Here is a 17,029-nt window from a genome sequence, read left to right as displayed (position 1 = left end):
TGCCACGTGGACTCCCGGGCAATCAATGAATATGAAATTCGAAGTTGACTAGCCACGTAGCACGTGTTCATTGGTTCAATGACGTGTTTGCAAAACCAACGCCTGACCTTGTAGCCCTCATTTCTGAAACCCTGATACATTTACCCGAAATTCTCTATACTATATAATCTCGCCCACGGTTAATTGTGTGGACCAGCTGTATTGTTAAAATACTTATCCTCATATTAATTGTATATTAATAGGATTCGAGTCATTGACCACGATTAATTCTAAAAAATGCAAAAGATAATTCAGAGATTGCTTACTATAGTATGGGCTCTTTATCACAATTCACTCGTTTTTCCAAAAAAAACAAAAACAAAAAACAAATGACAATCTCATGGTTCTAATCTCTCTCTACCTAAATCAGAATTCATCCCTAATTTGTAATTACCCAGATTTTTGAAAAATAGAAAAATCTTAGGCCCCACCAGTATTGAAGCAGTGAAATAAATATAATACGCGTAAAGCAAAGTATAAATGTATAATTACTCGGATTGCGTACAATAACCAAAATCAAAATTCGAAAATCAAAAGAGCGAAAAAAAGAGAAAAGAAATATTGCGTCGTTGAATTCAAGACCCTTCGATAATTATATCACTTCCAATAAAAGAAAAAAGAAAGAGGAAAAAGAGAGTCTTCTCTCTCCTTCTTCCCCTCTCTCTCATTTCGCATACCAAATTTTGAACGGACAACGAATTAATCCATGGAGATTTTAGACCCTGCTGGCGCGTGTTTTACCGACGACTTTTTGAACTTCAACCTCGAAGGCGAAGAAGAGAGCCATACCATTTTCAAAGGCGCCTCCGCCTTGAAAGCTCCGAAAGCGGCGGCCGGTTTGGGCCGTGGGCCGCTCCCCGGCCCCTTTCCTGTAAGTTCCACCTTGCTATGTCTGTGACTAGTCTCCCGGCCGTGACTCGGCCGAGTCGGGGTGTTTTTCGTACAGAATCGGTAGAACCGAGGTGGGTGACTCGGGCAGAGATTCTGAGTTGACTCGGATTAGCTGGGGGTAAGTGGCCGGGTCGACTCGTCGTGGGTGTCGGGTTTTGCCTGAGTATGTGAATTTACCGAGTTTGCCTGACCGACTTAGAAACCCTAGGGGTATTTTCGGAATTCGAGAAATTAATTTATCCGTCTTTGTCAATGCAGCATCGTCCATCACGACGTGAATGAGCTGTAAAATTTTAAATGCTAAAAATGAGTCGTTTTCACGAATTTGTGACAATTGTGGGCATATGCTTCCATTGGCCCTAGCAAATCAATTCAATTCATATTAATTAATTTTTTTTCTTACATACTAAAAGACATTTTTGCCCCTCTGAAATTATTCCCCCTACATTTTTTGTCCTCTCTCATTGTCTTTGGAATATACTTTCGAATTTGAAATGATATCAATTGATTGAAGTAGAATTGATGATGGATTCAGGAATTCGTGGAGGAGGAGGAGTTGGAATGGTTATCGAACAAGGACGCTTTCCCCTCGGTGGAGACTTGCTTCGGCATTTTGGCAGACAATCCGGAGCTCGTGATGAGCCACCAGAGCCCCATTTCCGTTCTTGAGAATAGCAGCAGCAGCAGCAGCCACAGCAACGCTAGCTCCGGCTCCGTCGCCAGCTGCTGCAACAGCCTCAAGGTCCCCACGAACTACCCGGTTCGTGCCCGGAGCAAACGTAGAAGGAGACGGACTGGATACGGCAACCTCCCAAGCCAGCAGCAGTTACTGTGGTTGAATCCAGTCAGCATCAAGACCAAGAAGGAAGTCGTTTCATCCTTTGTGTTGGCGCCTTCCCCGGCCGGTGGGATGGGGAGGAGGTGCCTGCATTGCCAGGCCGAGAAGACGCCCCAGTGGCGGGCGGGCCCCATGGGGCCGAAGACTCTTTGCAATGCATGCGGGGTAAGGTACAAGTCGGGGCGCTTGCTGCCTGAGTATCGCCCTGCGAGCAGCCCGACTTTCTCAAGCGTGCTGCACTCAAATTCGCACCGGAAGGTGGTGGAGATGAGGAAGCAGAAGCATGTGCCAGTTGTGGATGGAGATGGAGATGGAGATGGAGATGGAGATGGAGTGGAAGTGAATGTAGCTTGTGGATATAGGCTAGGATGATAGTGTTGGCTAGTTTTTCATTACAGTGTTGCTGCATTTGGGCTTCCTTTTTTTTTACCTTGCCTTATTTTTGTTTATTTATTTAGACTTAGTTAGATTAGTGTTAGCTTCTGTTTTTTATGAAATTTGTTTGAGGTCTTGTTGTAATGATTTTAATGAACTAGATGGTTAGGCAAGCCATATTAGTTTTTTTTTTCTTTCTATGAATATTCTTTAGCCAGTTTTGGTGTTTTTTTTGGATGAAAATGGCTAAACAGGGGAACAAGTTGGTTTACTGAGGTTGATGTTGCTGTTGCATTTGTGTCTTGTTTCTTGAATATAGCTTTGATTTCATATTGTGAAATTGTTGATATTCTTATCTTGTTTGTGTTTCTGGATTTGGTCTGTGTACAATGTGTTCCAAACACGCTCACCTTGTTAAGAACGCTTGCAAAGACTCGAGACTCTTGTGCTCTACGAAGATTGTTGCAACGGGGCACTGAAAATGCACGACGGCAAACAAGGAGAGAATCGGGTAAATGACGAACCATTATTGCTCATCTTTTTCTACAACTCGAGACTCACGTGCTCTACGAAGCTCGCTGCAATGGGGTAGAGAAAATACATCCTAACAAACAAGGAGAGAACTGGGTAGTAGATGATGAACCATTATTAGTCATTTTTTAAGAGAAAAAAAAGGAGATAACCAAATTGCTACTCACAAAACGGCTGAGAAATTTGGTAGAGTTTCTGTTTGTTTAACATGGTTATTCTTCATTTTTTTTCTTTTTTCCCATTACAAACATGAATCTTGGTTAAATAAAAAGGCAAGAATAGTTGGGCAATATGTGCATTCATTTTCAGTGACTTGGATTTCAACTTTTACAGATACAAATCAGATGCCTTTCCAGCAAATTTTGTCACAATCACTTCTTTTTTAATTTTCTCTCCGTGATATGATAGTTACTTTTTTCCTATAAATAAATTGATAACGAAAGAGATTCACGTTTTAATTTGGCTCGTTTTTGTGTCACCGTAACTTTAGCTTTATTTTTATTTTTTATCTTTGCTTTTTTAGTTTTATAATAATAGTGAATTGTTTACTTTGCGAAAATCACGGATAATAAATAATGGGATTGCGTTCGAGTCATTTTCTTGTGCCACTCGAAGAATGCACAATTGAACGTTACCGCTTGCAAGCAAATTAGTGCAAATTATCGATAAATTTTGAATTACTAAAAATTGCAAAATCTTGAATCTTGAATAACATATATGAGTCATTTATGTGGAGTATGCTGAATGCAGCCCAACTTGATCAACTCAGCCACTTAGAAAATTGAGGGAAGATTTTAAATGAGAGTTTAATCATGTCCGTAGATTTGTATAGTTGGTAGATTTCATTTTGACCGTTAGATCAACAAGTTAGTTGATGACTAGTTTTAATTCTTCTTAGCTAAAAATAAAGGCTCATGTTAGGGTGTAATCAACGAAGCATTCCATTCAGATTCAATAAGATTCCTCTCATTTTTCTCTCCATCTTTCGTGTTCTTGTGAAACTTTCGATTCTGTTTTTTCTTTACAAATTGGCGCCGTCTGTGGGAAGGCGAGCAATTGGAGTAGATTGTGGTTTTCTGGTTTGGAATCGAATTCACGGAGAAGGATGGCTGCGAGGCTCGAGGCGGAGAAGTTCATCGAGAAGAATGACTTCGGTCTATGGCGGATGAAGATGCGCGCGATGCTCATACAATAAGGGCAATCGACGGTGCTTGAATCGGAGAAGGAAGTCGCCGCGGCAGATCTTGATGAGAAGGCTCTGTCGAAACGAGCTGAGATCATGGCGAAGGCTCATAGTGTCGTGGTTCTGTGCCTAGGCGATAAAGTGCTAAGGAAGGTAGCCAAAGAAACAACAACGACTAGAATTCTTGTAAAGTTGGAGAGTTATATTTGACAAAATCTCTCACCAATCGTCTGTGTATGAAGCAAAGGCTCTATTCATACAAATTCTCGGAGGATAGAGGAGTGATCAGCTTGAAGATGATCTTGAAAACATCGATGTTTCGATAGGCGATGAAGATAAGGCAATACTTCTCCTAAATGCTCTGCCAAGATCCTATGATCACCTACGTGATGCAATAATGTACGGGAGAGAATGAATCATCAAGTTCTTGGAGGTTCAGACCGCACTCAGAGCAAAGGAGCTGCAGGCTACTGGTGCTAGAAACAGCGATCCAAGAATTGGGGACCCTGCGTTAGAAAGCTTGAACATAAAGGGGTTCAAGGGAAAAAAAGGGTTCAAGAAGAAGTATGATTGTCCTAAAGCGCCTGCAAATGATCAAAAGGAGAACAGGGTGTGTTTCTGGTGCAAGAAACCCGGTCACCTCAAGAAGAATTGTTTTAGTTGGAAGAAAAAACAAGCAACATCTGGAAATCAAGGTGCAAATACTTCTGACTGTGTAGAATCAAATGAAGCAGCAGAGGCCTTGAACGTGATGGAAACAATAGATAGGGCTTCTTGGATCATGGACAGTGGTTGTAGCTTCCACATATGTCCCTATCTGGATTGGTTTGAGCACATAAATGATGCTTCTGGTACAGTCACTTTGGGGAACAATCAGATATGTAGTTTCAAAGGAGTTGGATCTATCAGATTAAAGATACAAGATCAATCAGTAAAGGTGCTCCATGATGTCTATTAATTCCAGAAGTTAAAACAAATTTGATATCACTAGGGCCATTAGAATTAAAAGGTTGTTGTTTATTTTCTTTTGGTGGGAGGATGTTGGTGAAAAAGGGAGATAGTGTGGTCATGGCAGCTGAGAGAAGAGGAAGCCTTTACTATCTTTATGCATCTGTCATTAAGATTCAAAAGGATGAGCTGAACCTAGTGAAATCAGCCAGCATGAAGCTGTGGCATGAGAGGCATGGCCATCCAGCAATGGGCAGTGTGAAGGAATTAGTGAAGAAGCAAGTTATCTCTGCTGATGAAACACAAGAAATACATCCATGCCAAGATTGCATCCGAGGGAAAGCAAATAAGCTCTCATACCCCACAGGTAAGCATAATTCTACTTCACATGTAGAGTATATACATAGTGATCTATAGGGGCCTGCCTCAGTGAGTATCGTAGGAGGAGGTAGATATTACATGTCTTTGATTGATGATTATTCGAGGAAAACTTGGATTTATATTCTGAAAGAAAAATCAGAAGCTTATGGTAGGTTTAAGGAGTGGTGTACTGAAGTGGAAGTGGAATTGGAGAAAGGTTGTAAGGTGAAGTGCCTAAGGACTGATAATGGGCTTGAGTATTTGTCTAAAGAGTTTGATAACTTCTGTAAACAAAGGGAAATCAAAAGACACAGGAAAGTTCCCTTGAATCCCCAACAAAATGGGTTGGCAGAAATAGCTAACAGAACTATAGTTGAAAGAGTTAGATGCATGCTTTTCTCTTTTGGTTTAGGAAAGAAATTCTGGGGGGAGGCTGTTTCTACTGCAGTACACTTGATGAATAAGTGATCCATCATCCTCTATTAAATATCTTTGACTGTAAGGCCTTTGCTCATGTCAAGCAAGGGAAATTGGATCCCAGGGCATTGATGTGTGTAATGCTGGGATATCAAAGGGAGGTGAAAGGTTATAAGGCTCTGGTGTATAGAGCCTGACAATCACAAGATTCTAATTAGTAGAGATGTGATGTTCTTGGAGAATGATATGCCTTATCTCACCTGTTGTAAAGCATAGCTCTATTAGGATGCTGATGTCAGTTGTGGCAAATAAAAACTGGGAACTTGAACAGCTATATGTCAAAACAACATTTTTGAATGGGGATCTGGAGGATACCATATACATGGTGCAGCCTGAAGGCTTTGCTAAACCTAGAGAGGAAATAAAAGTTTGCAAGCTGAATAATAGCATTTATGGGTTGAAGCAAGCCAGTAGACAGTGGCATAAGAAGTTCAATGCATATATGCTGAAATGTGACTTCACTAGATCCAAGTATGACTCATGTGTCTACTTCAAGAAAAAAGTGGAGTGCCAGTGGCTTACTTGTTGCTATATGTAGATGATATGCTTGTGGCTGGATCTAGTATGAAGGAAGTGCAATAAGTAAAGGATGATCTGAGGTTAGGCTTTGACATGAAAGACCTTGGACCTGCAAGGAAAATCCTTGGGATGAATATAGTCAGAGACAGAAAAATTGGAAGCATCTGGCTGGGTCAGTCTGACTATATACTGAGAATGTTGAAGATGTTCAAAGTTGATAACCTTAGAGAAACAACTACACCATTGGCACAACATTTTAAATTGTCTGTGGATCAAAAACCAAAGAATGAGAAGGAAAGAAAGGAAATGGAACTCATTCCATATGCCAACATCATAGGCAGTGTGATGTATGCCATGATTTGTACAAGGCCGGAAATTGCTCATGTTGTGAGTTTGACTAGCAGGTTTATGTCTGATCATGGAAAAGAACACTGGGCAGCTCTCAAGTGGCTGCTGAGATACATGAAAGGAGCTGCAAATCTGGGAATATTGTATGGAGGAGGTAGCAGCTGGAATGGAGAAGCTCTGTTGGTTTTTTCTGATTCAGACTTTGCTGGTAATGTGGATAACAGGAGATCTCAATCAGGGTATGTGTTTACTATGTTTGGATCTGCAATTAGTTGGAAGTCAAGTCTTCAAAATGTAGTTGCATTGTCAACAACAGAGGCAAAATATCTTGCCTTGACAGCAGCAGTCAAAGAGAGTTTTTAGGTAAAGGGGCTAGCTGCTGAACTTGGGGTTGTACAGAAGTCTATAGCTATTGGTTGTTACAATAGCAGTGCTATATGCCTTGCAAAACATCAGGTCTTCCATGAACGAAGCAAGCATATAGATGTTCGTTTGCACTTCATCAGAGAGAAGATAGAAGAGGGTGAGGTGGAGGTGTTCTAGGGGTGAGCAAAAAAACCGGAAACCGAATATCCGAACCGAACCAAACCGAAATTTTGAAATTCGGTTCGGTTATTTCGGTTTTTCGGTTTGGTTCGGTTTTGAAAATACAAAAATTTCGGTTTTTCGGTTCAGTTCGGTTCGGGTGAAGAAAAAAACCGAAAAACCGAATAACCGAATTATATATATATATATATATATTCTATTAATTTAATATATTATATTATATATAATATATAGTATATTCTTTTAATAAATTCTACTATATTATATATATTGTATGTATTATTAATTTTATATTATATATAAATATTCTATTAGTATATATAAAATAAAATAAATTACACACACATATATATATATATATTAATATTATATTTATTTTTTCGTGTTTTTCAGTTTTTTCGGTTTTGTTCGGTTTTTTTCGGTTTTTTAAGTTCAGTTTTCGGTTTTTCGGTTTCGGTTTTTCGGTTTTTCGGGTTCGGTTCGGTTTGGATTTTGACCTAAATTCGGTTTTTCGGTTTTGGTTCGGTTTTGACAAAAAACCGAACCGAAACCCGAATGCACACCCCTAAGGTGTTCAAAGTAGATATTGATGATATGTTAACCAAAGCTTTGTCGAGAGAGAAGGTGGAGCTGTGCAGGAGATTGATTTTCTTGCAGATTGGGGTTGGAGCTACTTGAGCAAGGTGCAGCCCAACTTGTTCAACTCAGCCCAACACTTAGAGAATTGAGGGAAGGTTTTAAATGAGAGTTTAATCCTGTCCGTAGATTTGTATAGTTGATAGATTTCATTGTGACCGTTAGATCAACAAGTTAGTTGATGACTAGTTTTAATTCTTCTTAGCTAAAAATAAGGGCACATGTTAGAGTGTAATCAACGATGCATTCCAATTCAGATTCAATAAGATTCATCTCATTTTTCTCTCCATCTTTCTTGTTCTTGTGAAGCTTTGGATTCTTTTTTTTCTTTACAGTTTCTGTTTCTTTATAAATTTATAAATATGAACAGCATAAAACAGAGTTAAAGGGTGCCACGATATTTTATTTTGTCACAAGACTCACAACCAACAAGCTTTAATTTGTTGAGTAAATTTTTATGATTTGTTAGTATTACAATTTTAGAAAGTCCCAACAATTCAAATTTCCTAACCAACACAAATTATTATTATCACGATTTTAGGCTGAGTTTATTACTCTGGTGACACTTTTTACGTTAGACAGATAATAGAGTATTGAGTTACAGTATGAAATAAGTCAAACTATATTTGATCTATAATGAAATTAGTCATATAGGCGAAGATAAGATGTATAATTATGACGCATATTGAATCTAAATCGTGTGAAGATGAGAAAAAAACCGAACCGAACAGATCTTAGTGTATTCCTATTTATCAAAACATACGTTAGTACTTAGTACCATTTATTTAATTTATCTTGAGTAATTTTGAGTGGAGGCGCCCTTTATCCACACATCCGCAGCAAAATGCAGATTGAGTAAATGTAAATCCATATGTGAACATAAAAAATAAATTAAATGAATAGTACTCGATCATCGATATTAGTTGAGTAGATTCAAATGAACTTATTAAATAAAATCTACCATCTGTACTACAGTCAACTGCACAATGTAAATAAGGTCTTTTCACGTACAAATTAATCCTTCTATTTAATATCTCCGCTTATTTTACTACATTTTCTTGATTTGAATCTCTACCGCCAAAGCATGAGATATCATATATTAAGTTCGTTTCATACATAATTTTCTTATAAGGTGGTAAGAAAGAAATCTATTTTCCCATGTGAATTTTTTGACTGGACATGAAAATTGTATCAAAAGATAGCTATCACTTTGGACTTGATCAATTCTATTTCACTAACTAAATTCAAATCAATACAGTTTGACTAACTACACTAATTAAAATTGGATCTAATGTGACTTTAAATATTATCCGAGATTCAATATAATTTAGGATTCCAAATTCACCACCCTCCCGATCATGTACACACAACTGGATCCTTTGTTGCCGATGATCAAAGTGGGTCGTGGACTGCAGATTGTAGAGCTGTCAAAATATCAAATTTGATTATTTTTTAAAGTAAGAGATTGAACCATAAATAGTACTCCCTTGTCCCTCATTAATTGTCACGCATTTTCATTTCGGTTCGTCCCTCAATAATTGTCACACTTTATTTTTATCATTGTTAGGATCGTCGACTGCAACATTAGTTTGATATTGTCCGCTTTGGGTCAAGCCCGCACGGATTTGTTTTTGGGTCACTCCCAAAAGGCCTCAAACTAATTGGGGTTGGACAGGAATTATATACACCTTCCAACTTCCCCTACTCATTCGATGTGGGATGGGTTTATACCCCAACAAACCTCCCCTCAAACCGAGACCACATCGGGAACGCAGTCGACACGAACATGGGTCATTCCAGCCCTGGCCCCTGGGTCATCCTGGGCCCGACTCTAGCTTTGAGTCCTTCAGGGCCCGACCCTAACCGGGGCTCATCCAGACACAACCCATAGCCACCTGGGCTCTGATACCACTGTTGGGTATCGGTGGTGCACACCCGAACTCCACATTAGTATGATATTGTCCGTTTTGGGCAAAGCCCTCACGGTTTTGCTCTTGGGATACTTCCCAAAAGGCCTCATACTAATGGAGTTGGGGTAACCCATTTATATGCTTGCAACTCTTGCTCATTCTCCGATGTGGGATATGGTTTGCTTCACCACAATCCTCCCCTCAAACCAAGACTACCAGACCAAGACCACATGTTTGTGCCCCCATGTTACAGGTCACCATGTCACCACAAGTCTTGGTCGAGCTCACGCAGAGACATCGGAGAACTTGCAAGCGCAACCACCGAACCCCGAGCCACACAGGCCCAGCCCATGAACCAGGGCTCTGATACCACTGTTGGGTCCCGGTGGTGCACACCCGAACTCCACATTAGTATGATATTGTCCGCTTCGTCGACTGCAACATTAGTTTGATATTGTCCGCTTTGGGTCAAGCCCGCACGGATTTGTTTTTGGGTCACTCCCAAAAGGCCTCAAACTAATTGGGGTTGGACAGGAATTATATACACCTTCCAACTTCCCCTACTCATCCGATGTGGGATGGGTTTGTACCCCAACAACCATAAATGGTAAGTAGGTCTCACGTTCCACTAACTCACTTCACTCACATTTTATTATAAAATCATATAAAAAAGTGGGTCTCACATTCCACTAATTTTTTCAACTAACTTTTCTTTACATTTCTTAAAACTCGTGCCCGGTCAAAGAGTGACAATTAATCGAGGACGGAGGAAGTTCTCCGGCTTAAAATTGATCTATTTTGTGGCATACACATTGTTATGTTTAGTCTCTGGCTGGAAAAGTTGATTTGACATCTAAATAGTAGTACACAGTATAGATTTGGTTCTTAGTATAAAACTGATTTTGAAATATGCCCTAAATATTGCTTCGTCTTACTATTGTTAAATTTTTATGTACATGAATTATAATTTTCCTATCAAATCTAAAATTCGAAACTGGAAACCTATTTATTTAAAGCAAATTTATTTAACGAGGAATAGATACAACATTTCCTTTAAATTAGTTGGATGCATGTGACCTTTATTAGCCGAAGTTTATTTTAAGCAAACCTTTTTTCCTTTGCAAGCATGCCAATCCTTGAAGAGATAAAAACTTCATTCTGTTTTTAAATTTGAAACCGTGTACGACAACTAATGATTCAATGTAAAGTTGCATTCCTTTTACAAGGTAAAATAGTGTAGTGGCGGATCAAGGATTTTCTGTTTGGGGTACGATAAATAATTATAACACTTTGAAGCTTCAAAATCTAATCGATTCCTTTTATTTTCTTTAATTTGTTTTCTCAATCATAATTGATTATGTTATTTTAATTATTAAAAACATTATAGATATGTGCATAAGAAGAGATTGGAAAGATAAAAAAATTATTACTATATGTTGTGACTAAACGATATGCAACTAAAATACATTATAATATTTTTTAAAAGCTAAAATAATCAAGATAACGAAAAATATCTTTTAAAGATTTGAAAACAGAAAGAATAAATATATGTGTGAATTGTATAGGTTTCAAATGCATTAAAATATTTTTAAAAAACTTAAATGATGCAGGTGTAAAAAATGCTTTTAAAGATTTGAAAAAATAGAAAATATAAATATATATGCGAATAGTGTAGATTTCAAATGCATTAGAATATAAAAAAGAATGAAAATATAGAAATGCATGAGATTTAATAAACAAAAGATGTGTGCATTAAATGGGTTTCTATTTTAGGGTCCATATAAAAAAGAGAAAAAGATTTGAATAAACAAAATAAGGAACAGTAAGAAGGAAAAAAACACAAAAGATTTGAATAAACAAATGAAGGAGGAAAAAAGATATACAAAAGATTTGAATAAACAAATGAAGGAGCAATAGGAAAAAAGATATACAAGGGGCATTTGTTAGGAATAGAACTCAGGTACTATAAATAAAATTACAAATTGCAAATTAAAACCCGTTACTATAAATAAAATTATTTTCCTCAAACAGATCGAGTAAATTTAGGTACTCATATGCGGATTTCAGCTCCAATTTAATACTCCATTTCCTAGTCATAGATTTCTTTTGATCGATCCATAAGACTTAATGGTCAATTTTAGATTAATTCCCAATAAAAATAAATATATTCAAATGCTTCAGCTCTAAGAATTATGCACGGATTAAAATAACAATTGTGATTAGTATTTGATTCTAATAGTATTAATCTTTTTTTTTTGAGCTATTTAGTCTACGGTTTGGGGTTTTGATTGGTTTTGGGCCTGGGGAGTATATCTAAATTATGCAAATACCAATACCACTAGAAAATTTATCTTTATAGTCTTGTTAACATTTTTAGTTACAATTCACGTCCTCTCAATTTATTGATTATGACTATACTCAAAATGAGCTTCAGTAATTTCTATTTCATTGGGCTTAAATAATTTGCTACCTATTTATTGATTAATATATTGGACTTAGCTATTATATTTTCTAAATTAAAATCCTATTGGAACGGTAGGAAGTGGATATTCTAAATATTGACTTAAAGCATTAATTATTTATATTTCCACCGTGAGAGAAGGAACTATAATTGATGGAAGTGAGAGAATAATTAAGACATCAAGAGAAAAAAATCACTTAGTATTATGAAAATAATTTAAAACATGGAGTATATAAAATAGATGCCACTAGTTTTACAATTGGACTTGAAAACAATAGAGACCAAGAAAAGGTCTACTTAAGTATGAATATTCGTAACTTATAATCATACTAGTATTATTTAATTAGTAGTATATTAAATTTTCTTAATTCAAAGAATTAATCAATAGACAGCCTCTGACACGCTAATTAGTAATTACTGGTCTTGGGATTTATTAAAATAAATTAAGATATTAATATAATTTTTAGTTGACTATTGAGAGTATCAGCAGCGGTGCTCACTGGGACGGACGCAGTCCGTGCCGCTGGCGCGGCAACGCGCTATCCGCCGCTGCGCTCTCACCGCTGGCACGGCGCTGCTCGATGCATCGAGCTCGTCCGTGCTGCTGAGCAGGCGACGTGGCGCGTTTCTATTCGCCAACGGATTATCCGTTGGATTTTTTTTAAATCGAAAATAATACACAAAATTAAAAAAATATTTTTTCATTTTCCTAAAAATATAGCCGTTTTATTACTGTTTTTTGAAATTTTTTTGATTTTTTTAATAATTTTTTTAAATCTCAAAATCATGTATAAATACACACATTCATCTTCCATTTTTCACATCAAATTATCTCTCATTCATATTTTTTCATACAACTCATCTATATCTTCCTCTCTCACTCAAACCCTCTCTAAAAAATTCAAAAATGGATTTCACCGATATCATTGCGGAAGCAGAGCGCGAAGACCAAGAATACTATGAACAATATCGTGTAGCCTATGAAGCCTATGTCGCCGCCACTACCCCCGCCCCTCCTCCTCGACCAACTAGATCAATTCGTCGCTACATCCCTCGTGACCGGAAGGGAGCCAACGAAAGGCTCGTTGCCGACTATTTTCCTGACCAGCCCCGGTTTTCGGAAGATTACTTTCGGTGCCGTTTTCGCATTTTTAAACGGTTGTTTATGCGTATTGTCAACACATTGTCCACCCGTGTTGAATACTTTCAATCACGTAGAGACGCAACTGGTCGGTAAAGTCTCTCGATGTTGCAGAAGTGTACTTGTGCCATCTGACAACTTGCTACTGGGCAAACAACTGACCTCTTCGACGAGTATTTGCATGTGGGTGAGTCAACTGGAATCCTATGCCTCAAAAATTTTTGCGACGACAATCGTTCTGCTTTCGGTGAGGAATTCATTCGGGCACCCACCACCGAAGATTGTCAACGGTTGCTTCATCTTCACGAAACAGTCCACGGTTTTTCCGGTATGCTTGGCAGCATTGACTGCATGCATTGGAAGTGGAAGAATTGTCCGACTGCTTGGAGGGGGCAATACTTAAGCGGCCACAAAGGCGGCGGCCCAACGCTTATCCTTGAAGCGGTCGCCGACTACCGTCTATGGATTTGGCATGCATATTTCGGTGTTGCCGGATCCAACAACGATTTGAACGTGCTCTATTCTTCAACACTCTTCAATGATGTTTTGAATGGTGTAGCATCGGTGATTACTTCACCATCAACGGAAATGCATACCACATGAGTTACTATCTCGCCGATGGTATCTACCCAAGGTGGCCGACTTTCGTGAAAACGTTCAGCAATCCGCAAGACCCGAGACGGGTTTTTTTTGCGCAGCGTCAAGAGTCTGCTCGGAAAGACGTCGAAAGAGCTTTTGGGGCCGTTCAAGTCCGATTCAACATTGTGAAGGCCCCCGTCTCGGCTGTGGTACATTAAGAATATCGCTGACACCATGTACACGTGTATTATCTTGCACAACGTGATTATAGCTTACGAAGGACCGATGACGGCTAACTTTTACGACGAGGATGAAGCCGGAACCTCAACTGCGAGGTCTCCCCACGCCGAGGTGTGCATACGACGGTGGGCGAGAGGATCGAAACAAGACACATAATGCGCGATACCAGAACCCACATTGAACTACAAGAAGACCTAATCAAACACATTTGGGCGAAATTCGGCCACGAGTAGTGGGTTTTTAAAATTTTATGAATTTAATTATGTAATTTTTAATTTTTAGGATTTTAATTATGTAATTTTTAATTTTTTTGTAATTTGTAATAGTATTCCGGGTATTTTTAATGCATTTTAATATTGCGGAAATATTTTTATTTAAATTTAATAATAGAATGGTGTGACCCTTGATCATGTCCTTGCGGAAGAGCATTGATGTAAGTGTTGTGCTCTTAGGGAAGAGCATAGAGTAAAAAATTAATAAAAGTGGGTACAAGCCACATACATGCTCTTGCCAAAGAGCATAGATGTGAATGCTCTGAATAAGTTGACAGTCTAGACAACGGCCAACCTGTGCCACGAGTTCTATTTTCTATGCTAAATTTCATATTACCAGTTGAACCTCTTTTAATGTCACCCTAATTAAATTAAGTTAACTGAGTTTATTTAATCTTTAAATGCAAATCTAACTCTCAGTGCAATCTTCTCATAATCTGAAATGCTGAACATTTGAAAGTAATTCTATAAAATATAATACTTCAGTCTTTAAGTTTACAGTATTTAGGTCAATCTTCAACAACAATGTTAATATATATATATAGAGTAAGAAAAGTATGAAGTGATGAATTCTAAAAGTTTCATGAAATTCATCTTTCACTTTTTTTTAAATTTAAAGCCAAATATAATTAATATCACTTACTTTCAAATTTAACTTTAGCCAACATCTAAATGGGGTATATTTGCTATTTTAAATTACTCTCGTATATTTTTGTTAATTCTACGCTCAATAATCAATATATATAGCATATCATTCCAACCTATTTTTTCCCTCATTGTAACCATTTTCCCATTCTAATAAATTAATTACTCAGAATGCGAATACTCGAATTTTACTGCACAAAAGCATACCAACATCCAATTTTTTAGAGCACCAATGCATCGGGCGGGCTATCGTCCGCCATTGTAGCTCTGCGGACGATGCCCGATGCATCGTCCGAGGATGATGGCGTCGGAACACGCATCGTCCGCGGTATCGTCCGCCCCACTGCGGGTCACCCGGACGATGCAACACGTTTTTCTTTTTTTTTAAAAAATTTTAATTCGTAAAAATTTATATATACACACCACACTTCTATTTGTTCCTTTCACTCTTCCATTCACTCTTTCATCTCATTCTCTCTATTTCAATTTATAATGAATCCCGGTGATTTCTCAAATCCGAATAGTCCCGACGGATTTTCAATGTTAGGTGGTGCTGCACGGTGGCTGGGTACAGACCCTGACGAATACCGGCCCTTCGACTCTGATAAGGCTAATTTCATGCATCGGTCTAGGGGTTCATTTCATGAAATTACTGGGTCTAACGCATTGAATTAAGTCAGGTATGTGAAGTTTTTCGCCAGATCCAGGAAAAGAAGAGGACGTTTGCATGGTCCTAGGAAACTGGCGAAAGGGTGAACAATTGGAAGAAAATTGCTAGACGGAGGAAGCCTCGGAGTTGAAGGGTAGAATAGGGATTTCTACGAAAACTCTAGAAGGCTATGTCCGCATCTATAAAAGGGAGAAGCATGCAGGCTGGAGGGACCTTCTCGGGTGGAGGCCTCACTAACAGCCCCTTGCTCGATTCACCTTTCCACACACTTGACTCCAATTCGCGAGAGATTCCAGTTAGCACTTGGCTGGGGTTCACGTTTTAGCTTTCCGAGAGTGGTTCGAGGGTTGTAACACCGTCCTAGTTCAAGGGCGAAGAAACAATTTACATTTCCGTTGCTATTTACACTGATTCCGCCGAGCTTCGCTGTTCGAAGCTCGGTTTTCTTTTGTTAACCAATATTTCATGTTTAATTCCGGATTTTTACTTTCGCTTATGTCTATTGTGTTCATTTCTGGTTTGCTGGTTGAGTTCGCTTGATTTCAAGTTGGATTGTCGGAGTTGTTTATTTTTTTTTTGCAGTTGGTTTCTGATTATTTGCTGATATTTTTCGTTTGGATCTGAAGAATGGTTCTGTTTTTGGATGAATCGGAGGTTAGGTTTTGCTGGAGTTTGTGATTTGTTTGCAGATTGTTCTTGATTGATTGAATTTGGCGGTGATCGGAGCAGATCTGTTAGAATCGGAGTTATGGAGTTGATTTAGTTGATTGTTGAGTTTGGATTGCTTGGATCCGGAGTGGATTAAGCGTCCGACGTGATTCTGAGCAGGAGTGTTTAAATTTCATGCCTAGCTTACGTGTTTTCATTTCATTCCGCCTAGTTTACGTAGATCTGGTTTATTTCCGATTCGTAGCAAGTTTCCGGCATCTCAATTTCTATATTCTGTTCGAATCTGGGAGTATGCTATGTTTTCTGCATTTGCATTTCTGAATCTGTTAGGAACTTTGCATGCGAAGCTAGCTGGAGCTGATATGTTTTCTGCGGCTTTTTACCGTACTTGCTATATTTGGAATCATGTTCCCCGCTGTTTTATTCTTTCTGCCTAGTCTCAATCAGTTAGTTATTTACTCAGTCAAGGAAGTGATTGTGTCTTTCGGATTTGATGTCTGATTCCAGTAAGTTTTCTGTGTCCTAGGTCTAGCGTTTACATTTCTTGCCTAGATCTAGTGGTAGTTAAAATCTCAACCCCTTTGCGTGGCAGCAGCCGTATGTTTCCATAGTCTCTTAGCACTACCCTGCGAATCCATCTCTGTGGGATCGACCCCACTTCCCTATACTAATTCATAGTATTCGGGTTGAGGGATTTATTTTTGAAGGGGAGTCGAGTGTGTCCAACGACAAAAACACTGTAGTTCTCTTG

General features: G+C 38.4%; 1 protein-coding gene across 1 annotated transcript; it reads left to right on the top strand.

The window, feature by feature from the left end:
- Window positions 1–549: 549 nt before the first annotated feature.
- On the top strand, window positions 550–2,414 carry LOC121809534 (GATA transcription factor 1-like). Its single transcript, XM_042210228.1, has 2 exons — window positions 550–910; window positions 1,466–2,414. The coding sequence occupies exons 1-2, from the start codon at window positions 746–748 to the stop codon at window positions 2,138–2,140; spliced, it is 840 nt and encodes a 279-aa protein (XP_042066162.1). The 5' UTR covers window positions 550–745; the 3' UTR covers window positions 2,141–2,414.
- The last annotated feature ends 14,615 nt before the right edge of the window (window positions 2,415–17,029 follow it).

This window comes from Salvia splendens, chromosome 6 (genome assembly GCF_004379255.2).
Source record: "Salvia splendens isolate huo1 chromosome 6, SspV2, whole genome shotgun sequence".
NCBI lineage: Eukaryota > Viridiplantae > Streptophyta > Magnoliopsida > Lamiales > Lamiaceae > Salvia > Salvia splendens.
The sequence above is the reverse complement of the archived record's forward strand: the minus strand, read 5'-3'. Positions and strand labels throughout refer to the sequence as shown.

What these genes read in the sequence shown, in the direction of transcription:
- LOC121809534 (XM_042210228.1), top strand. Translation starts at nt 746, where the DNA reads ATGGAGATTTTAGACCCTGCTGGCGCGTGTTTTACCGACGACTTTTTG. An exon ending in CGCTCCCCGGCCCCTTTCCT is followed by an intron (nt 911 to 1,465) that starts GTAAGTTCCACC and finishes TGATGGATTCAG; the next exon opens with GAATTCGTGGAGGAGGAGGA.